General features: G+C 40.4%; 1 protein-coding gene across 1 annotated transcript in view; it reads right to left on the bottom strand.

Moving 5' to 3' along the window:
- Positions 1-23,775, bottom strand: part of HDAC11 (histone deacetylase 11) — a 29,202-nt gene extending 5,427 nt beyond the window's left edge. The window contains exons 1-8 of the mRNA XM_085073100.1: positions 23,648-23,775; positions 22,107-22,255; positions 18,988-19,088; positions 12,482-12,598; positions 7,949-7,991; positions 6,383-6,459; positions 5,057-5,119; positions 3,075-3,171 (exon numbers count right to left, since the gene is read on the bottom strand). Coding sequence (XP_084929226.1) covers positions 3,075-3,171; positions 5,057-5,119; positions 6,383-6,459; positions 7,949-7,991; positions 12,482-12,598; positions 18,988-19,088; positions 22,107-22,255; positions 23,648-23,649 — 649 coding nt within the window. The 5' untranslated portion in view covers positions 23,650-23,775. The remainder of the gene's footprint in view (positions 1-3,074; positions 3,172-5,056; positions 5,120-6,382; positions 6,460-7,948; positions 7,992-12,481; positions 12,599-18,987; positions 19,089-22,106; positions 22,256-23,647) is intronic.
- Between the last annotated feature and the right edge of the window lie 320 nt (positions 23,776-24,095).

Below are 24,095 nucleotides of genomic sequence, written 5' to 3'. Positions count from 1 at the left end.
ATACATTGCATTTTCACAGAACCTTGAATTAAAGAAAATTATTCAGCTACTTGTTTTCCCAGCAAATGTAAAGCACAATGACCTTGAAAAAATTCCATTGACGAGAGAAAATTAGATGCAGGGCAAAAAAAAAAATCTGAGATGCAAATGGAATATGTTATTGAAAAACAGCTGATCTACAAGTCCAGTTACCCATCAGCAGAGAAATAATAAAGAAAATTATTAACTTAAAAGTAACCTAAATAAAGCATAAGGCAAAGAAAACACTGAACTGCTATTGCAGAGGAAACAGCTGGGGGAAAAAACAAGATAAATATCACTGAGAAATTATGAAGATGTTTTATTTTTATCACAACACTCAAAACTTCACAGCAAGGGATCATGAATTTATGTGAACTGCTTTATGAATGTAGAACAAGATTCAGCTTTGCCCCAAGCATTTTCAATTTAATGTTCTTACCCTGTAATCCTAACAGAAGAGCAAATATCAATTCTTAATTTAAATCAAATTATTTCTAATGCTTCTAATAAAGCAATAGAAAAAGAAAATGAAGGCTGAGAAGGTAAAGGAAAGAAACCCAAGGTTATGCAGCTGAGTTTTGGGTGCTTTTATGGAGGGATGTGTGACTCTCCATCTGAATTAATCAAATCCATGTCAGAGCTGTTCCAAGGTATGACTTCTGCCGCACCACACCCTCTGCCTCGAATTAAATGATGTGGAGTCTTACATCTTAAACACATATTCAGCCCTCACCAAGTGTGCAAGAATGCATTCACACAGAATGACACTTAATTACTCCTGTGATTGCTGCCTTTTGTTCTGCTTTCTGTCCTTGTTCAGCATCAGTGAAGCTTTTCTTTTTCATCCTGTTATTTGATATTGCATCAACATTAGTTTCAAAGGTTTTTCGTTATGGTATTTTCCTAAATTCTTTTCCTATTGTTACAGGAATGTTCCTGTAAGTCTGCACAGCTGTGCTGAACAGCACTGAAGCCTCCTCAGGGTAAGGAATCTGCTGAATGGATGGAGCTCTAGAGGAGGGAATACATGGGGACAGACAAATATCGTTGTGATGAAATATGAAGAAGTTGAGAGATTGTTAATAGGCTCCTGTGCCTTCACAGGCCTGTTGCCCTCACCACAAACAAGGAACTGCAGGGATCAGCCCTCACCCAGACCTGGGAGCACTGAGGGACAGAGGGATGGGGCTGTAGAGTGGAATGAACATAGCCTTTGCATGTGCTCGTGGCCTGTGGTCCATCTCCTGCTAATTCGTGAAGGCACTTCCACAGCTCTGTAAAATGCCACTCACACCAAGAGTGAGGCTTTCTAAGGCCTGAACTCAGAGTTTCAGCTGTCAGCTTTTGCTGCTCTCCCTTCACTGAACTAGTCCTATTTCTCATCCATCCTTTCTCCCCCTAAGCTTGTGTAATTCCACACTGCCTCCCCCTAGGGACTCAATATGCTTTTGGCTTAGCATTGGCAAGGTGAGTTGCTCCCTTTTTCCCCTTCCCTAATGAAATGCATGGGGCAAATAATGTGCAGTAGAAGTTCCTGCAATAAAACACAGAAAAAATGGGCAGGAAGTCCAGGAAGACAGTGATCAGTAGGAGTTTACCCTAAGAATTCAAACTCTCATGTTCAAGCCTCTACTCCTCTTCAGAGAGATTCCCTCTGTGATCCCATCTCTGCCTGGTCACCTAGCAGGAAGGGTTTAAAGGATTTAGCCACAAAAATCCTGTTTAGGCATTCTTATGCAAACTGCAAGGAACTGCATATTCACATAGCTCTGGCCCAGCCTTGTGCACCTCATCCTCCATCTGCAGAGAGGGAATGCTGGTATTCAGTGTGGTACTGCAGCTCAGCGGCTCAGATTTGCTAACGACTGGCTCTGGTTTGGCCTTAATCCATCTGCTCAAATATTGCCATGTGATATATGAATAAAGGGATGCTTTTCTTGGGGGAAAAACTCCACATTTGCTTCCTATTTCTCTGCTTTCAGACATGGTGTGCTTTAAATGGTCACTTTTTAGTTTAATACCCTGAAATATTACAAATCTCAAAATCTTTAGTCAAAAGACAGCAATGCAATGCACTGCACCTAATTCTTGTCAAGAATCCAAATGAAGTAGGTTTTTCAGAATGACAGCATCACTGAAGGAATCCAGCAGCAGAACAACTCCCCCAGCAACCCCTGACTCAGTGAACAAATTAAGTCTGTAATAAATGACAGTGTAACAGAATCAAACATCAAATAAACTTGTGGCTTTTGCATTCCAATTTGACCATTATTAAAGCCCACTAATTAATTGTGGCAGGTCAAAAGACACAATAAACACGTCACAGCAGGGATAAACAAACCACAACCCAACCAAATCAAGCACCAGCTCTTAACGTGGGTATGACAGCAAAGGGGCAAGTCCCCATCCCTGCAGCGATTTAACAGAGATGTGGGCACTTGGGGACACAGGTCAGTGGTGGAAGTGCTGGAGGAATGGTTGGACTCAACCTCAGAGGGCTTTTCCAACCTTAAATTCTATGGTTCTGTTCCAGGACTTCCTTTGTTTCCCACCTCGTGTCACATTTAGATGCAGCTTGTTTCCTCCATGCTTATCAAATGAGTTCTACTGGCAAGGCAACACCTGAATATAACTTAACTTTCAAAAGAACATGAAACCTTTTTACACAGTATCAGGTAATCCTCAGTGAGTTCTCTCATAAATGTAATGTAAGGGAAAGATGAAGTTTTAACAACTCTTTTCATATAGAAGGATTATTTAATTCACTGCTCCAAGTGTGTTACAAGCTTTGGAATGGACTGCTAACAGCATCCACTGAACACCTACCCACACCCTGCACTCCAGAAAGTCAGTCCAGAAGTGAGGGAAGTCCAGAAGAAGTGAGTGTTATAGCATTAACACTATTGTGATATATCACCATGATCAGTGAAAATGATGTGAAATAGAAAAAAAAAAAAAAAAAGGAAGCAAGAAACTTCGTAGTAAATAAAGAAATTGTGTAACAACAAAGTAGGTCTTGTACATTTGGGAAGATGAATTTCAGTTATACTCACGTTTAGCAAAACCATCCCCTGGATAAATATATCTATTGTATGCATCCATAATATAAACCCGAGGATCATCCATAAAGTCCCTCTCATGGCCATTTCCCTGAAGGAAATTTACAGTTAGCTATTCCTAGCATGCCAACACACAATTAAAAACACTACAAATTCTAGAGTAATTAACACTATGAAAGGTCTAATACTCAGAACTCCTGCGCCATTCTCGTATTTATAGCCTTGGAGGTTATTTTGAGGTGTGGAGTTTTGGGGGGTTTGACAGTATCAGTCTGAAGACTGCAGGTATAACCACAAACCAAATCCTTGTATCTCTATAAAGGTAATTAGCATAGATCTCATTACACATGTAAGTAAATAAGCAAAAATCACAAGCTAATTGTCCTCTGCAGCACCACAAAAGCAACTGTGACCACCAAACAGATCCATCATCTTCCCACTGTGCGAAAAAAAATCACTTTCAACTGCTGCAGGGATACTGAGTATTCTTATATGAGAATTAATGAATAAATAAAGCAGACTACAGCTCTTCTGGTAACTCAAGCCTTGGTGAGATAAGTAATCCCTGGAAAAATTACAAACACTAAAGACCCAACAGTTTAACACCAGAAATTCCCTACAAAAAATTGTACTGCGTGTAAAGAGGGATGCTCAAGAGAAAATTCAGATTTGAAATAGTTCCCCCTCCTCGTTTCTGAATTTAAATACTGTTCTTTTGGCTCTCACTTAGATATTTTCTTCACTAATATAAAAATCATTCCTCCTCAGCAATCACTAAGATAATTCTGTTTAAATCAGTGTATCATACAGGACCACAGGCCCATCCCCAGAATTTCATTTAAACCACAGATATAAACATTTCCATAGATATATCTGCTATAATTCAGTTTTTATGCTAAAAATGGCAACTCTATTTATTTGTTCAGTATCTTTGGTCCACACATAACCAGTTCATGCACGCAAGCCTAGGAATATGAAACCTCTGGGGGAACCATTTCCTTATGAAAGGTGAAATTCACCACTGCACTAAGAATTGGAACAGTCACGAGATGAGAATATCTGCATCCTTAAACAGGATCTGCTGAGCTACTTCACACACCACTCATCCCCCAAAGAAAGGAAACAAGAGGTGATTTAATGTGCACACTGAGACTACCAGCATATCTGAAAACCAAAATACATTCCAAGAATTTTTCAAAAATGAAACAAACCATCCCCATATAGCACAAAACAAATCCACTCCTTGACAGAGAGACTGGACAGAACAAAAACCGACTTTCTATTGCATAATCTATGCCCTTCTATCATGGTAATTTTAGGACAGAGATAAAGAAATTAAAGAAGATTAAAAACTTGCAGCCATTAGTTCCATGGCACTGAGGAAGCCTATGTAAAAATGGTTTCTTTACACATAATAAATTACCTGAAATGCCTCAGGTTGGACATCACTTTGGTGCATTAACTGCTTTTCTAAAAATACCATCTTCGTCCTTTCAGGACTGATTTTGCAAATCCCACCAAAGCTGAGATTTGATCTCAGTACCAACAGAAAATCACTTCACCAGGTGAAGAGGGATGTATCCTTCACTTCATTAGCCTGAAGCCAGGCTTAAAATTAAACCACTGAAGGTCAAACTGCTCCTCTGCAGAGGCTGCTGCAGTGACCAGGCGTTCTGAACTAGCTGGAATTGTGTCTGGAGAGATCCTTGGTTCTCATCCCTGGAGACCGGGAGTGCAACGCAGCAATGTTTTTACATGCAGCCACATGATGGAGCTGCAACTCAGGTTAACTTTACTGCTGGCTTAAGAGCCTTTTGAACCATAAAATAACTGAAGAATCAACTCTGCACAGTTTTCATCATCCCTGATTAACTTTGTATTCTGTGAGTTTATACTCGTATTAGAAAAAGCATATTATCACACACTCATATTTCAAGCAAAACAACTGCAGCACTGAATACGTGTAAACTACTCACCTGATGGGCATCCAGATCAATAATTGTGGCTCTAGACACTCCTTGTACTCTCTCAAATAAGAACTGGATATATAAGCAAGGAAAAACATGGAGAAATTTATGAAGTCAAGTGACAGACTGAACTGGAGGCTTGAAGATTGCACAGTACATGTAATTCAGATTACATTCAGTAATCTGAATGTGGGGCACATCTATTTGTTTCAGTCACCAAATAAACAGACATAATTCTCATCCATTTAATTACACATCTCATTATCTGACATAAAAAGATAATTTTTGTTAAAATAAAAACTCTATAAATTTCCACCAGATAAAACTGAGAGGCCAGGCCCACCCAGGGATCACAGAGCTGATGGTGGCACTGGTGCTGCCAGAGGCTGGAGTGGAACCAATGACAGCATCCAGCTGCAAAAGCCTAAAATTCATGGTTTAGGAAAAGCTGCTGTAAGAACTGCATGCTTTAGAGCCACTTTTAGTGACAATTTCTTATTCTGTCTAGGAAGAAAAAAATTTTTTTTACTTGTTTGAGTCTCAACTTTGCTAAATTACTATCTTTAATATAGGCCTGGTTAAACAAACCCAAAGATTTTGTACAACCTGTCACCCACTATAATTTCTCAATCTGTATTTTAATGGTAGATGAAAAACAAGCACTGTGGATTAGTTTTCTGCAAATTACCATGTACAGAAATTAGGATGTTATGTCACATGGTGTGCTGCAATCATTAGAGCTCTTTAATGTTTGATTATTACTGATACTTTGGTAAATTTGTATACTAGAATATTTATATAGTTCATTTGATAGAAATAAGCCTTAATTGCAGAAGACTCCTACTTCAGCCATTCAAAGCTAAATACCAAATGTATTCATTTCCATTTGGTGACTATTTTGGAGTCACTCACGTTTTTATTCATGAATCTGAACCAGTCTGAGCTCTGTATGGTGCAGCTTGATTGAGAGAGTGATTTTTGTCTCTGCATTTGTCTTGACTGTAACCACTGAAACTCATAGGGACTGTCCAGGTTCACCTGCAGGGCCAGGAGAATTATCACTGAGGATATTAAAAGTCCATCTGGTTTGATTTGAAGTGGTTTTTGCAAGACAACATTATCAATGCAATTATAGTGGTGCATATTTACATTGATAATTCTGACCCCTGCAGCTCTTCCCTTCCACTTTTCAACTCTGCATATTCCTACTCCTACCCATCTGGAGATGGCTTAGTTTTCTCCTAATAGGATGTAAATTAGTTCTTAGAAATTTACGTGGATTTCTCCTCCATTAGAACAAACAGCAGGAAAGAGTGGTTTAAGGGTAGTTCTTACCTTGATAGCCAGTGTGATGTCAGCATATGCACAAAATCCTCCCCCTTTGTCACTGGAGCAGTGATGAAAACCACCTCCTGAAAAGGAAAATGGTGAAGAGGTGAAAAGTCAGATACTAAAAACATTGATGGGTTTTGCAAAGACAGATCATTTTATGGCAGCCACAAGTAACATTATTATAAGGACCTGGAAAGTTATTTTCTCTGCTGAGCATCAAAAAAATATACTAAAAAACAGAAATCAAACCAAACCAACCAACAAAAAAACCAAAACCAAACAAACAAACCACAAAACCCAAGAAAACAAACAAAACAAAAAAACCAAAACAAGCCAACAAAAAAACCCACCAAAAAAAAAAAAAACCCAACCAAAAAAACCCCAGCCAACCCCCCACACCCCAACAAAAACGACACAAACAAAACAACCAAACCAAAGCAAAACCAAACAACTCCCACCCTCCAACAACACATAAAAACCCAAACCCGAAAATCAACAAAAATCCCCTAAGGATTATGGTGCCATTATCTGCACATGCCTTTGACTTCTCAAAGGCACATGCAAACACTCAGACCAAAAGAAACTTTAAGAGCTCCTCTTGAAAACAGAAATGCACACATTCTTTAAATGACAAAAACGTCTGAAAGCTCCCCTTCCCTAAACATATTTTTAAAGTAATAAATCAGAACCTTTTTACTGAGAAATCCACTAGAAATATCTAAACAAGAAACCTAACAAGTTCATTCTATGTGTCACAATATGACAGGCTTTGGGGTTTGCTTTTAATGCCTATTCAGTTTTAATAATGGATATTCACTTTGTAGGACACAGGTGCAAGAAATAACGGAAAAATCCCAGAAGTGATGAGCTCTATGAAAACAACAGGCTAAGGCTGAAATGACACAAAATCTTGCTTAAATGGTTTACTGGCTCTGCACTGCCATTTGCTATGGGCAGAGGAACACATTTATGTTCACTACATCCTTCATCACTTGGTCATTCAAGTCTTTTTCAGGAAAAACTGCACAGCCAAAAGCAGACACTGCTTGGTCCAGCTCTGCTCTCCCACAGACCAACCCATCCCCTGAGCTGCTATAACATGTGCATTAGCTGAGGGTAAGAACTATGAACACTATTCTATAATCTGAGAGCAAATATTTTATTGAAACACTTACTCCAAACATTTTTCCTCATTCTTCCAATATTTCAATGCACTTTCCCTTATAAGTGATTCATAAATTTCAGTTAACTTTTGCTTCTTTCTAGAAGGATTTTATTATAAAAAAGCAACACTGAATGAGAAAACAAATTTGTTTCGTACTTTGTCCACATAATTTGTCCATTTTTTTATACTTTATATTTTTATACTTTAGAGTATAAATAGTACATATTTTTATATATATATAAATACTATATATTTTTATACTTTAAAGTAGATTTTAGTTAAACACCACCATCACTTACTTATCACATACCCATAATTATCACATACCCATAGTGTAAATGAAAATCAGATGCTTTTACCCACACTGTTGAAGGTATCACTGAATGCCCTAAGTTTGTACTTACCCACGTTGATGGCCCAGCCCCTATCCACGGCAAGTTTTCCTGCCTTAAAAAAAAAATTACAGTTGGAATTCCACAAGTGAATGAGGCAACACTTAACAATGTCTTCTTCCACCCCGAATCACTCCTAGCATTCTGACCTGCCTGTGGAATTTTGGGTCTTCTGCCACTGGGGGGTCATTCTGAACCAGATCCCTGAGTACAACCCTTGCAAAACCACCCTCAGCATAAGGAGTTGAAAGAATATTTGCCATGTCATCTGAATTTCCTTCTCTGGCAACTAAAAAAATGGAAAGTGCAGTGCTGGGAAGAATAAAAAATGAGGAAGAGGTTTCTGTCTCTCCTGTTAATGTACAAATAGGAGGAAGATAAACTCAAAATCCTGGAAACACAGACATAAAAAACATAGTTCCAGCTGGGGATGAGGCCAGACAAGTGCTCCAGTATGAAGTGTCCTGGGACTTCTATTATTTTTTAAAAGACAGAACATGAAGGGTATAGAATATTATAAAGCTTTTCCCCTCCAGTACAGGAAAACTGTGCCTTTATCTCTCCTTTGAATTCAAATGACGTTCAGGGAAGGGAAAGGATTGACAGAGAAGAGATACACAAGGCTTAAATGATGGAATTTTAACTGAAAAACTGATTATTTTGGCCAGGACGATCCAAACAAGTGTTTAAGTGCAGCATTCCTTGACTGCTTTTTTAAATGGTATGAAGATATTCCTAGTTACAAGTAAAAAAAAAAAAAAACAAAACAAAAAAACAAAGCCCAAAAAACCCCAAAACATGTAAAAATAGATTCTTTTTTGTCCATAGGGATGGAAAGAATTTACAAAATGAAGTTTGGATAGTTATGAAGTCTTTATAACCAGTATTTACATTTGAACAGTTTTAATTTAGTATTAGGACAACTATAGGGACAGTAAACATGATCCTGCTATGATCATGCTAACTTACACAAATTAGATGTTGGGGAAAGATTGCAGTTTCTGAACTATAAAACCCATTAAGTCCCAGGGAGAACACATTATCTGCGATTTATCACACTTCCTAGGGATTCTTCACCACAATCCAATCTTCCCATATTGCTAAAACATCATCAGAAAGTAGAGAAACTCAACAGGAATTTTTGTAATAAACTGGCCCATCAGGAATAGCAGAAGATTGCACTTCTGACTTATACTGTACAAATTTTATTGTCTGATGAATCAAAATTGCTTTTAAAGTACATACTTATTTCCCCATAATGAAAAAAAAGGGTCAAAATAACAGCATATGGCATAAAGATGAATCCCAAAGTGCCCAGGAGTGGCACCCATGTTTCAGGAGCCATGAGACAAAACAGACAATTAGTGGCTGCCTCTTCTACCTGACCACATTTCTAACTGGTGAACACACAACTGTGAGTTAAAGGTCACACAAGCACAATGAAAAACACCACAAAACCATATAAAAGTATTGCCTAGCTGGAACCAAGCTGAAAGATTTCACACACACTGAGCTCCTGTCAAGAAATATCCAAGGTAGAGCATCAGGAAGCTCTAAACTCTTCCCAAGTACCTCTTTCTTAGACCATTCCCTTCATTCCTATGACAATCCCACAGAGTGACAGTGTGGCTGTAATGAGAGGAAACTCTGCAGGTCCCTGCTCAGCAGGACTTGCTCTGAGTGACAACCAAATATTCTTAAGCACCTTGAACTGTATGAAATTCTCTTCCTCCCTCCACTTCCCCATCTCTGCTTTTGCCAGTTCACACCCACTAAAGGAAACAGCACTTTTGTTATCTCATCTATCATCATAATCCAGCACATCTAAAGACTTATCCAGAAGCCAGCATGTTTTTTCAGAACTCATATCCTTAAACTGTCCTTGAAAAAAGTTGGTTTAACATTTTAGTACTTTTTCTGGTCCTGACATGCTTAGGCAGACTTTCAGGATTCACCAAAAGCATCAGGCATTGCTACACTGTACAAACACCTTCACATATTTCCTTACCTCAGTATTCTTTGACTTTAAATAACATCCAAGTAGACAGAGCAACACAAGAGAATTGAAGCAGAATTAGGAAATGGGATTTAAGAGGTGAGAAGAGCAATAGCTGGAGAAACAGAGCTCCCCGTGAGCAAGACAGATACAACTTGAATTTTTTTTAAAAAAGTCATTCCTGCGCACAAGCCTGGATTAAAACCAGACTCATCAACCTGCAGAAAGGTACCTAAACAGGGTAAATGTCACAGGGCTCGCTATGGTCCTAATGATTTAGGAAGAAATCACTGGCCATTTTTATTTAACAGCTCAGAGCAACAAGCAGCAATTAACTCACTTCCCACAGACCATTCCAGCACAAGGAGGTGACTCTGACCTTTCTCTCTCCTATCTCCATGTTCAAAAACTTACAGGAAACCTTCCTTTGCTGCTTCTCTGCTGTGATTGCAACTCTCCTCCAACCACGAACAAGAGTTTCCCTAAGAAACGTGTGTTTACATCTGTACATTTTTCAATTACTCTGAGTACTCCACAGCATCATGAGCAGCTGCATGATGGACACACCTCATTCCCCATTATTAATAACAAAAAGCACCAGTCTGCAACACAACTCATGCATGATCATCTACTCCACATCCTTGGAGAGCTCCAGAGTGTTAAATATCTATGACCAGTGTTTTAGACATTACAAAGGGAGTCAGGATGACTGCTCAGAGCAATTGAATCACACAATTAGAAGATGCTTCTCAACCCTGACAGCAGGTATTAAAGTCCAGTTGCAACTTGTCCAGTCCATACTATTCCTTTCTCTGCTACCTTTTGGTAACAACAACTGGCAGAGTTACACACTTGAAATCCAGCAGGTGGACGGGACAGGGGTTTAACAGCAGAGTTCTAACCCACTGAAAGAAACAGCCACTTTTCCCAGTAAAGAGTCAGGCATTGAGTAGAGCTATAATTAAAAACATACCTTTAACAACAGCAACAGAATATTTCGTTTTGCCTTAAAACCTGGTAACAACTGGCTCGATACTTTCATTTCACATAGCAGAACCCAAGAGGCTGAAAGTTAATAGTGCCCAGATCCACTTGTACACACAAATGACAATCTAATGTCAACCCCCACAAAACCAAACAAAACGTGGAGAACTGCTTCACAAACCTTTGGGCTCACTCATCATTCTGCTAGGTCAGACTCACACACAGATCCAAGCTGTTTTCTTGTTTCTGTACTGCACTGCCTTTTATGCACTAGCCAGAGAAGACCTTTTTATATTATTTATGTCTTTAATGAAATCTTGATTCATTCCCAAAGGGAAGCATTTAAAAATTAGAAACCTTGCTTTCAGTTTAGATTACTAAGTACCTGCATTTCTGTTGACAGAAACAGAACCTACCTGTTAATCTATTTCCAAAAGTCCATTAATGGCTTCCCAGCCTCACTCACCCTTGATATTTAGGAGTTGCAAAAAATCCTATTCCTGTATCTGGCACGGCAGCACTGTTGAAGGCTTGCCAAGCCCAGGACAGTGGGGCAATAAGTGGCTTCAAACAGGCAGAGAAAAAGCAATACAGGCTGCAATCCTTTCCACTTGCACCCACTGTCACAGCCACCTTCAGGAAGAGGTGCTGAAAGGTAAAGACCTATTTGTGCCATAGTAGTAATAATTTCAGATTATTTGTCTTCCACTTATGTAACTGTTTCAGCCCAGTGAGACAGGACTGGTCCCATCTCCTCCCAGCATTAAGCTGGAGTTTCTGAACTCCACTAAGACAAGGACTGATAAAAACAGGGCACAAAAGATCCCACTAGGTCCCAGTTTAAAATTGCAAGGGCATCTTTTCCTCCAATACCTGCTTTAAATAACTTGGTTTTGGCTCCAATTATTCACTGTTTCCTTTCCTCCAACCTCCTCAACATCTCTAATGTGAATTCCCAGGAAAAACTAAATGTCTGACGACCCTGACACAGCTCTTCTGAGCAGAGCCCTCCTTTCACTCAATAGAACCCAATGAAAGAGTCTAAATCTCACTTGAGCTCAGCGGGGCTGTTTCTGCAGTATTTACAATAGAAAAAGTAGATAAACTAAAGTCATTAAAAAAGAGCAAGAGGATGCATTTTAAAATTTAGGCACTTACCTATTCCCAAGAACAAGCAAACCATCCATCTCTGCCCTTACAGTTTCAAGGTCATTTGGCAAATACATGCTTTTAAAAAGCTTCTAGATTATTGATTTTGAAACCTTCCATTCCTAGAACTTGCCTGTACTTGAATGTCATTTAAAAGTATCTCAGTTTCTCTGTTTGCCCAAGTGCTGCCACATCTCTCCCTGCTTGCCCAGGCTCCCCCTCACTGTCTCTTCTGCAAATTACAGACCACGAACCCAGTGATGTCCTTTCCTTGCAGGTGCCAACAACAGCAAACTGTGCTCATGTTCAGGACTCACTTCCCTCTACAGGCCTCAACAATCTGAGTTACATAAACAGTACAACTCCCAGGTTTGCAGCGTTTGATCAACAAATAAGTCAAAAGTGGATCACCTTACCATTATTGTTCCTCCTGTCTGGGTTCGTAGAGGTTTCAGAACTTTTCTCTGAACAACAAAATTGGGAAGAAAGGCAACTGGTGGAATTTCTGTGATTGTAGCCACAACAAATGACCACTGCAACGGGGAAAAAGAGAGTTCCAATTAATGTAGTCTGGTTTAATGACGACACTTAGCTCTCTCATTAGTTATCTACTAAAAAAGGTGCTCTTAGGTCCTTAGTGAGATTTTTAGTATTTTTCAGATAAAGTGACCATACCAGCTCTTATTAGTGACCTCCAAATAGGTTCATCCTCAAGTTTTTAACTATAAGAATCATCACTTTCCAGATTTTAGTATCAAACAGTATTAAATCAGCAATTCTTCAAAAGATAGGATTTCAGAAAATCTCATATCCCTCAGATTGGGAGGAAGAATTGTAAAATGTCCTTCAGCTACACTTGATACATTGCTCAAACCTAAAATATCTATTCCTCTGTGGAATCAAAAGGATGTAACAAGGAGAAAGCAAACACAAACAAACAGACAACTGAACTAAGAAGTTCAAATACTTAAGTGAACACACAGTGCAAACCTTAGCATAGAGAACTGATTTAAATGTATTTAGCATATTAAACACTTCTGGAAAATGTTTCAGGGAAACATTTTGTTCAAAAGTCTTCAAGGTTAGAACACAAAAATATCTGCAATATGTAAATGCTTCTTTTGAAAACACATTGATTACTTCAAAGAACTTCCACTAACACTGCTACCAGTGATAACACTGCAAAATATATTTCAAAGCATAAGTCACAAGCAAGAATATACCTGTTCAACCAGCACTGAAACATTGAGGGACCAAGAATTATGACTTGCCACCCTGTACTAAGACTCTGAACAGATCTTATTTTCTGCAACATTAGGAATTTTAACTGGACTGAGGACATTGGCTGCCCCGTTACTGAGCTGCTCATAGCTGGCAGGATGTACAAGTGGGCAATTTGAACCAAATACAATCACAACCCCATCTTAAGGTTCTTTGATGACTTCCCAGTTATCAATAATTCAATTACCAATTACTACTGGGTGGGGTGAAGGGGTGGTATCATTCATGAAGCACCTAAGTCCTAACTATATTTTGCCAACACTTCATTTTAAGCTCTACTTTTATATTTGCAATACATTATTTTTTTATCATATTATCAGCTGTCCATCACAAGGTGCTTTAATTATTTTTTAGTACAGTCAATCTTGATAAAGTCCCTTCACAAGACATTTTAGCTTTTGAACAAGCACATTATTAAAAACTACATTCAATCCTGTTGTTCTAAAAGGGAATTGAAAAGGTCACATCTGGATAAAAACATAAATCTCATCTCAAATGTGAATTATGATCACACACGAAGTTTTAACGAAGTTTAAAATTAAATTAATGTCAACAGGGAGAAGTGAAAGCAATAATGACTCAAACCAACAATTATGTAGCTGCAGGTTTTTAAGTGCAGGTAAAAAATTCAGGTGTGGTAGGAGTAAGGAGCAAGCAAGACTTGATGGTCACACCTGGGCGATTCCATTCCCTCTCACTGCTCCACATTTGGGCCTGTACTGGTGTAATTCCCAGTATTTGGGGGAAGTCACTGACTGTGAGGAAAGTTTTGGGGTTCAAGTAGGCAGCTCCATATGAAGGAAAATGCTTCTCCAAAACCACCACTTAATAACTGAGAAATGTGTGGAATGTTTTATGCTTTTTTCTTCAGCATGCTAGTTTTGTTTTCCAGCATTTCCCATAATAAACTCCCAGACTAGCTATGTATAGACTGAAAAAAGAAAGCAAAAGGAACTGGTTTTATACAATTGTATACTTTTCCATGTTGCAAAAAATAAAGTAATTCATTTGAACAGGTGGGGACTACGGTAATCATGTTTTCCAGGCTGCCAGCTGCCTTCCCCAACACCAGTCTTCACACACATCACTGTCCTTTCATAGAGAACAAATTCCTCAAATATATTTTTAATTACTATTTTTCAGATTCATGTATCATGACTGCACATGTCAGAGATATGCAATACTTTTTCTATACTAATACTCTTTTTTTTATACTCAGCTACTCTTTCTATGTTTCCTCTCTCTCAGCCATCATCAAATTTCTTCCCTGGAAGTGTCCAAGGCCAGGCTGGACAGGGCTTGTAGCAAGCTGGTCTAGGGCAAAGTGTTCCTGGCCATGGCAGGGGAGGAATGAGATGGGCTTTAAGGTCCCTTCCAACTCAAACCAGGTGAGGATTCTATGAAGTTACTGATTCTTCAGTAAACTTTTGTAGAGCTGCAATTATGTGACTTAGAACTTAAAACTTGGTCTGGATTTTGGGAAGAGCAATAACCATAAATAAACACTATAAATAAATACTATGTCTTCACTTAGTCTTCCTAGTTATCAACTCCATTTAACTCTTTACTTTTATTGCTACTACTGTAAGACTTTTAAAATTATTTATCTTTCTATATTTTTAATAAATAATTCAATGTATGAATTTAAGTTCCTATTTTTAAAAAAATTCACTCCTCATTTTCTTAAAAGGAGAAAAGTAGTCAGATTAACCCTTACCCAGGTGTATTTTCCTTTAATAAATGCCACCTACCATATTAACTATTGGGCAGTGTCATTAAATGTAGCTAAATTTGACCAAGATGCTACATCCAAAAAAAAAAGGGGGGGGGTGTAATTAAAAAAAAAATCCTAAAACAACCACAGCTTTTAAGAGTTTTTCATTTTCTTTGCTTAAGCAGAAACTCTTTAATAGAAGATACATTTAATGAGAATATTCTTGTAAGACTTTACTTATAAGGTATTATTACTGTTAACTTTAATTCCTTAACTATAACACTCTTATAAGGTTAAACGTCTTCAAATTATTAGTCTTCAAGGACTGAAAGTTAAACAGGAAAACTAATATGAGGAAGATGTAGATAAATCTGAAGTAATTTCTTTTATGCTGGTATCTCCTGGATTAATACAAATAGATCACCAATGATCAAACCCAACCTCTGATGTACTGCGTTTCATCTTATGCATTCATCCCATTCCAGCATTTTAAAATAGCCAACAATAGACTATTTTTTTAAATGCAATTTTGTCCTTTAATATCTAAATTTAAACTGTGTTTAAATCTTTGCTAAGTTCCTGGAGCTAGTCCCAGCTTCAAGGGAAAATTCACAGATCCAACAGCAAGCAGCTCACGTGATTTATATTTAGAAGCTTGCCTGGGACAAAGCTATCTGCATCCATCTTCAAAAGATAAAGAAAGTATGTTTTCAGCTTGAATTAATGCAAGATAAAATCATAAAGGACAATGCAAAGCTTGCAGTTTTCACAAAGTTTGCAGCCAAGATATGAAGGCACAGTTAGCACCTGGAATCAGGGACTGCTCTGGCAGAAGTGATGACAAGCAAGTGATGCATGCAAGGAAACCAACCAAACAACAGCTTTGGTGCACCAGTCTCCCAACCAATGAGCTGGAAACATTAAAAGGAAGAAAACAAATTGCTGTTACCAAATGCTCCTTGTCCTTAGGAGCTTTGCCAGCTGCTTTAGCTGCACAAAAGGCCCCACAGTGGTATAACACTGAAACCTGTCAGACCTTGCTGCCCAGGACTGGCATTCTTGTTTGGCATTTTCTCCACACATACTTAAACACTATCTACTTTAAAAGTAAGAGTTTTGTATATTCTTACAGACCCTTACCTGACACATTTTTACATGAAAGGGATCAAATTAATTTATCTACTCTCACAACCTTCTTAAATTAACCCTTTACAGCGAAACAGCACTTGCCTTTATAAACTGGTCACCCATGAAGTTTGAAAAATTGAGCAAGGAAGAAGCACAATGGAGGGGGCAAACAGAGACAACAGAAGACAGCACAGGAACTGCATGAACTGAGGAACTGGACGTGGAATTGTCAGCACCTCTGAATGTATCCATTTAATCCAACCCCAACCCACATGTTTGCAGCTGCTGAGCCCCTAAGGCAGCACACACAGCATTCTGTGCTGGTTTATCTGAACACCTGATCCAGCCACAGGTACCACAGGCTGAGCTGGTGACTCCATGAGCCTGTTCTTTCTCCCTTCATTGCTGAGAGTCCTCCTCACTGCCCCTGCTAGGCCCACTGCAAGATGCAGGTACCTGTGGCAGATAAACCCACACATCCTGGGCACACCAACACCTGAGCAGCAGCCAACTCCCACCACAATCACATCCATCTCCTCCTCAATAGGGACGAACATTTACATTTCTAATAGTGATTAACTTCTTATTTTTAAACCCAGATCATTTGCAAATATATAAACCAGACTGAAATTCCTAAGTTCAACGGGTGGCCCAGCTGACTCGGCTCACTTTCAGAAAAGCCCATCTTGTACCCCAGTGGTGCACAAGCTTTATCCTCAGCATTTGCATTTCAGTGTTTGCTGACATATGTTACCATATAACTTCTCATCAATAAAAAGGGAAAGATTTATACAGTCTGAAACTGGCTCTAACCTCATTGCCTACCTCCTTCCAAAAGTTTAGAATGCTGACATGCAGGAAATTCATTATTTTACGTAACATCAGAAAAAGGCAGCAAGTGGAAAAGTACTGCAAGCAAACTACCAACAGTCCAGTCATCACCTTAGAGAGCTAAATTCTTCAAAGGAGTAACTGAGGGGAATCACCTCAATTCAAAAGGCCAAACTTCATTGTAAGGCCTGAGCAGGGAAACAGGGAGTCCTTTCCTGCCAACACAGAACTGATTTCCAGTAGCAGATGTATTTTGTGTACAGCTTTTGTTTTCCTTCATCCAACACTCAGCTGGGCTCTTCAGCTGCTGCTAGGATACCAAACAGCACTTACTCTTGCAAGGGTAGGGAATTTCCTACCAAATTCATACTCAGATTTTAAATGAACACTCAAGTGATCCATTATCTTAGGAGACCTGGGCATTGTGAGATAGGCAAGCAACTTTGTAGTCTTCAGAGGTGACCTAATATAGAACTATACCATTTATAGGCATTTGTCTGGATTTAAATGAAAAATAGCAGAACAGACTTTGGATAAGGCAATAAACAGTTTTCATGTGTCTAGGACATTATTTTTCTTTTGCAACTAAGCACTTTTATCTTTGCTGCTTGGCAAGAATCTGCTGGCATAACCAATATAACATTCTCCAGTTTCTACACTTGCAGGAAATACTCTCTCAAGAAAAGGGGGAAAGGAGATAATCAGTTAATCCCACCTGAACGCACACAACAGTGCTGGTCTTGATCAACAAGACACAAGTTATACAGACAATTCTCTGTGAAGCCATCCCATAGGTACTAAAAATATTATTATGGCGTTCCAAACTGAGCTATGCACATTAAACCCTGAATCAAAGAAGTGATTCAGTAAAAAGAGGTGGGTGGTTCTATGGAATTAAAAGTTCAATATCAAGAATAGCTGCAATAATATCAAATCTAATGATGCATGAAATTGCATGTAACTTCATAGCACAGAATGAAGAAGCGTAAGAAAATTCAGAAAGCAGTAAGAGTGAAAAAGTTCACACAAATAACAGAACATTTATACAGAAAAATAAAATATTCCAGAAATAGCAATCCAAGGACTCTTTCACTGTGGAAGGGCATAGGTGACTCAAAATAACGTCTTCTGAATTATGAAGATTTCTTTTCTTTTACAAATCCCTTCTCTGCCCTCCAAGCTGAGTTGCAAAGTAAAAGCAATGTCACCTGCACTTATCTACTATCCAATTCCACCCACAGATGACTGGATATATTCAGAACCAGAGATCTCACATGTTTATGTTTTAGAGTTACACTGAAGTTTAACAAACGGATGTTTCGTTTAGAAATATCCAAGGAATGCTCTTCATCCTCCCTGCAGTCCTGTATGAGCTGGCTCTGGAAACCTTCACACACAAGTAACATGCTCAGTTATGCCCTTATGCTGCTCTTTCTAGTCTCTCCATATTTCACTGATACAGGCCGTGTCTAAGTATGAAGTCTCCCCCCACTACACTGTGTCAAGATTACATTACCCCAGACCCCGTAAAGCAATCCCTGCATTAGAAAACATCCAATAAAGTACCCCATGTTAGTGGTTTCTATTGTATTTTCAATTTCAGAACTGTATTCTACTAGAGCACAACAAAACTTACACTGCTCGACATTAAAACCCTAGCACTAACAAGAATATTACTGACATCTCAGACATTCCAATTTTCCTTATGATTAACTTCCCTGAAAAATCATTTCAGGTCACCTATTTAACATGGTAAACCCTCTTTCCCCTCCAGCCCTCTGTAGTGTGAATCACCTACTGATTTCTATGGTTTTCTTTCAGTATGCTCAATAACAATGGTATCAGTATTATCAACATACACCATTCTATATTTGTAAAGCTAATTTATAGCAACTCTACAGGATATCCATTGCCTTCGACACTCCCTCTGGACAGTTTGCTGGAAAAACACATGAATGGGTACAGCACCTTTAATTTGTTAAGGTAGCGCCTTGTGTGAACAACCAAGAGATCTTCATCAGTTGCCTCCCGTGCCTGCACAATCAAGTCATCTGCAATTAGTTTTTCTTCTGCAACAGGAGAGAAATAACAATTGGCATTGTACACCACTGCTGAACTCCCCATGTTCCCCCTGCCAAACACACTGCTCTGACCTTGGTGTGATAACTTCCTGTCATGTTTATTGCTCAAACAGCTTTGGGTTGCTCAGTGTTTGCAAGTTTTCCAAGTACACCCCCTCTGTCACAGGTAAGCTATTCAGGCAGGGTGTATATGAGACATATTGTGTATAGGAAGTTTTCAGAGTGTGCTAAGATCATGGTAAGTTGTTGTTTAAACTGAAAGGACAGACAAGTAATGACAGAGAATGAACACACTGGAATCACACAGCTCCTCATAGTTTAGGGCTTAGTACAGTGGGGAAATCTTGGCGTTTGTACCATCAAATATTCATTGTTACTTTATCATGCTTTAAGAAATCCCAAAGTTTGTACTAGTATTTAGCCCCCTAAATCACAGAAGAATAAAATAATAAATCAAAATTCAAAACAAAGTAATGACTTAGATGTTCATGGAAGCAAACAAGCTTAATTAGGATATTTCTGCCACCCCCTACCTCAAATTAATTTCAAGAAAAAACAATGAGCAGCTATTAATTCTTTCCCTCAGAGACCAAGAGATTATTTAAAAACTTAAGTTTTGTAAGAGCAAGTTACTTCAAGACTTCAGTATGAGTGCATATGATCATTACAAACAATTATGAGGAATCCTGCTGATCTTCCCAGGCAAATTTTGATATTTAATTGCTGCACAGCTGCAGCCTTCTAAGCCTGTATATCTCTTCTTTAATTTTATACTTGGTGGATAAAGAAAACAGCTCAGAAATGTGAGAGATTTTGCTCTGAAGTGTTTTACAAGAACAGCACCTGCAGCAACATTTGTTTTGCCAACCCTTGGTTTCTCCTGACTGAGGCTTGAGGAACATTTCATTCATGCACTGGTGTCAAATAGAGCCAAATTGCTGCCAGCTTCCTTCTCCAGGAGGAAGGTGTGCCGGAAAGTTGTTCACTGCTCATTTGCCCAGAGATAAGGCACAGGGGAGGTCAGCTGTTGCCAGGAATTGCTACAGAGCCAGAGCAAACCAAGCGCTCTGGGAATCCTGGGGCTTCTTCCTCCTTTCAAAGCAAGGACAAGAAAACAATTGGGAAAACTAATTTTCTGTGAAAACCTGAGACACTTCAGAGTAGACATGTCACACAGAAAAGAGCTGGAGGAAAAGACTTTACACAGAAGAAACAGAGAGGCAAAGGTTCTGATTAATTAAGCAAACCGTCATAGAACCCAAGACTAAACCATTTAAGATTGTTAGAGGAAAAAACCGTAACTCAGTTACTAAGCTGTAAGAGTGTTAGAATTATTTGACCTCAGTTAGAAGAACACAAGTCAGCCTGCAGAAGGGCAGTCCTGAACTGCGAAGGATCATCAGTTGGAGTCGTCAGGACCACATAAAGGGAAGAGGCCTGGCCTTGGGACAGCCAACAGCCTTTGTCTTGGCAAGAGAAAAAGCCTTTTTTTGTTTTATACCCTAGATGACCAAGCTCATCCTTTAAATGAAGAGATGCCAAGATTTCACAGGCCCAGCTCCTGCCCTTGGTTCTTACATTTGTATTTCCTTAATGCATTTCTACCTTTATCCTCCAATTGGTTTAAACAGCAATAATGAGAAGCCTCATAAAACACACTGCCTGTACCAGAGGGGCCTCAAAGCTCTTTCCAAACATCATCAGAGGAATAGGATAAGGTTGCTAAAGAATGGACTAAAGTGCTAAAGCTGCACTTCTCTCTCAGCCTGAGAAGCCGTGTGCGCAGTCCAAGTTGCGTAAGTTACACCTGCAGCAAACCATCATTAACACCTGCAGTTTCACCAGCCACAGGAATGCCCCAGTTCCTGCCACACCAGGTGTAAAGTCAGGGAAGCACAAGGCTGTGGGAAGCCACCCACTGCAATTCAGGTCTGGTGAGCCCAGCTGTTTGTAAGCTTGCAGCTGACACAGGAAGGATTTTCCTTTCGTTGATATAAAACTGAATTCTGTGTTTTGTTTTAGAGCCAGGCTTGATCCTCAACAGTAAGGACAGACTGGAACTGCAAACAGTAGCTGACCTCAAGAGGGAACCTTACAGAAATATTGTTCTCATATATTCATGTAGACTGAAAGAAAGAGCTTTGAATCCTTACAAACCTGTTGAGTATCTAAACACTCCATGCTAAGCTACATCCACAAGGCTCCAGCATTCTGCACTTAACTCAGGCTGGGCTGAAAGGCAAGATCCTGGTGCTCACCTGAGAGGTGGATGCAATTCTCATATATCCCACATGAACTTTTTTTGTGAAGGCCAAGCAATGGAATTCTGCCCCCTTCAAGAGCAGAAGGCATACTCATGTCTTCATTCCAATTGTAAAGGCAAGGACTATTTTAAGAGGGTCTAAGATACAGCTATGCTCCCATTTCTCTTTCCTCCTTTCCACTCCCACGCTCGCAAAGCTTTGGGTCAGGCTGAAATGAACCAAACTAGCTACTCTGACTAGTATTATTCATGCCTCTAGGGAGAGCAAATAATTTCATGAGCTTCAATTTTCAATCACATTTTAAAAGTTTCTCTCTGTACAGACACCACGACTGAGCTTGAACTAAAACTGTGGGTTTATTCAACGGAGGAGGCTTGAAAATATATTTTCAAAGCACTGTAAAACAAACCTTTGTATTAAAAAGCCATGCTGTAGGATGTTTGCTCTCATGTTACAAATCCATCTTTTGAACACTTCATTGACAAGATCTTCAACACTGACATGCAACCCACCTCAGAAATCCTACAATCAATTCAACTTGCTAAGACTTAAAGCTGCAAAGATATAAAAATATTGAAGCACTTTAAATATAATTAAAGAACACAACTTAAATCTACACAATGACCAATGAAGAAATACAGTCACTATTATATTAATTGTTAACATAAGTCTGCACTAACCACATAAATTGTTTTATGTTTTGTGCAAATGTTGGTCTAAGAGGCATCTTCTGTTATTTTACCTTTCAAGAAATTGATGACTTTCCCCCACTTCCCCGCATCAAAGGGATGCAGTTTCTCAAGTCCCATGAAGGTGATGTTGTAGTCTGGGGAATACACAATGGGCCAACATCCCGACGGAGGGTCGTCGTACAGCTCCGTCCTGTGAGGCCTTGGTGAGCAAACACACACCAGTCACCACTTCAGCAACCACTTACCAGGGACAATGTTTTACACTGAAGGCCAAAATTACAGGTTAGTCCTTACTAATACCATCTTTCTAATTCTTGGAGATGGTATTTCCAACAGAAAAATGGAAACATTTGGTTCTCTCCCCTTGTCTTTCCAAGTGCTCCAATCAGCACCTCTACTTTCAAAGGTGCATTCAGTTTGCAGGCAACATAATCTTCAATGCCTGCACTACTGGACGCCTATTTTGAAGTCTGTATCAAAACACAAACCACGATGCTTCTAACAACACAAGTTTGGAAAGATTTCTAGGATCTTTCCTAGAAAGCAACAAACACTTTTGTGCCCAGCTGAGCAAACTAATGAGGCTCAGGTTTTTATTTGCATAGCATAGAACCACAGGACATGCTCTTAACTCCAGATGTCACACCTGCAACCTTTATCCGATACTTTCCTTCGACCATCCTCCAAACTGTGTTTTCCCAACACCAGGGGAGACAGCACAGGCAGCTCACAGCCCTGCCTCACAAGCCATTCACAAACCCGGCAATGGTGTGCTGTGTTTACAAACACCAACACCAATTGTTTGTGGAAACGTGTGCACATGTGGGTCAGCAGGCCAAGCCAAGGCTGAGAGGGGATTCTGAGCTCACACTCAGCCTGTTCCACCTGCATGGTCCCCTCTGTGCCTCAAACTCCACAGCAGTGAGTCATGTCCAGACCTCCCTTGCTCCCTGAAATTTAAAGTTTGCAAAAGGCTTTGCAACATACTGTGCAAAACACAAGCATCTTTTGTCAGCTGAACAATACAAACAGAAAGCCCCTTATTTCCAGCCTAAACATGCCCAAAAACACCCTTTAAAAACCTAGTTAGAAGCAAACCAAACGGAACACGAGGACAATGAAGGTTTTTCAGCAGAGCCCGCAGCCCGGCGCCCACAGCCACCCACAGAGCGAGCCAGGGCTCCCCGGCCCTTCCCTCCGCCCTGCCCGCAGCACACGGCGCGGTGCGGGGAAGGTGCTGTGACAGCCCCTGCCCTGACAGCGGGGCAAGGGCCTCGGCCCTGCGGGCACTGCCAGACAGGCGCGTTTCCCCAGGGCCCGGGGTGCTCCCGGCACGACATCGCGTTCCCAGCGGGACACCCCGCGCCCAGCGGGGCTCCTCCCGCCGGGGTGGGGCTGGGCCGGGCCGGGCCGGCGGTGTCAGGCCGGGCCCGCGGGGCACTGCGGCAGCCCCAGCCCGGCCCTGCGGCTCCGCGGGCCCCGAGGCCGGGGAGGGCGGCCCGGGCCCTCCCGCCGCCCGCAGAGCCGCCGCCTGTGCCCGGTCCGCTCCCCCTGCCCCGCTGGCAGCCCCCGAGCCCGTGCCCGTACTCACATCCCCGCCTCCAGCGCCGCGCAGCGAAGGCCGGCCCCGGCTCCGCCCGGCACGGGGCGGGTGCACGGCGGGCCCGGGCGGGGCTGAGAGCGAGACCCAAGTGTGCTAACACCGGCTTATGCACGGCAACGCACAGCATCTTCGCCTTGGACGGCGAAGTACAGCCTCGAATAAAGCAGGCGCTTGTAACGGGAACTGAGAAGTCGCAGGGCAAGCCGCTGGTCTGATGCTGGCGGAGTTAGGAAAACTCAGCGTCAAGGGCTTCAAGGTGACTCCACATGAACGGTATCTTTGGATAGGAAAATATGATCCTCGTTATAAAATAAAATGAACAATTGATAGGTCCTAGTAGGTCAGCGGCAAAGTGAGGAAAGCAGAGGTGAAGTAGTCACCTAACAGCAGCAGAACTCTTGCTGATTTTGACAGGTCAGTATTCACCCCAGGGACA

This window comes from Lichenostomus cassidix, chromosome 12 (assembly GCF_008360975.1).
Source record: "Lichenostomus cassidix isolate B80296 chromosome 12, HeHo_3.0, whole genome shotgun sequence".
In the NCBI taxonomy this organism is placed as follows: Eukaryota; Metazoa; Chordata; class Aves; order Passeriformes; family Meliphagidae; genus Lichenostomus; species Lichenostomus cassidix.
The sequence above is the reverse complement of the archived record's forward strand: the minus strand, read 5'-3'. Positions and strand labels throughout refer to the sequence as shown.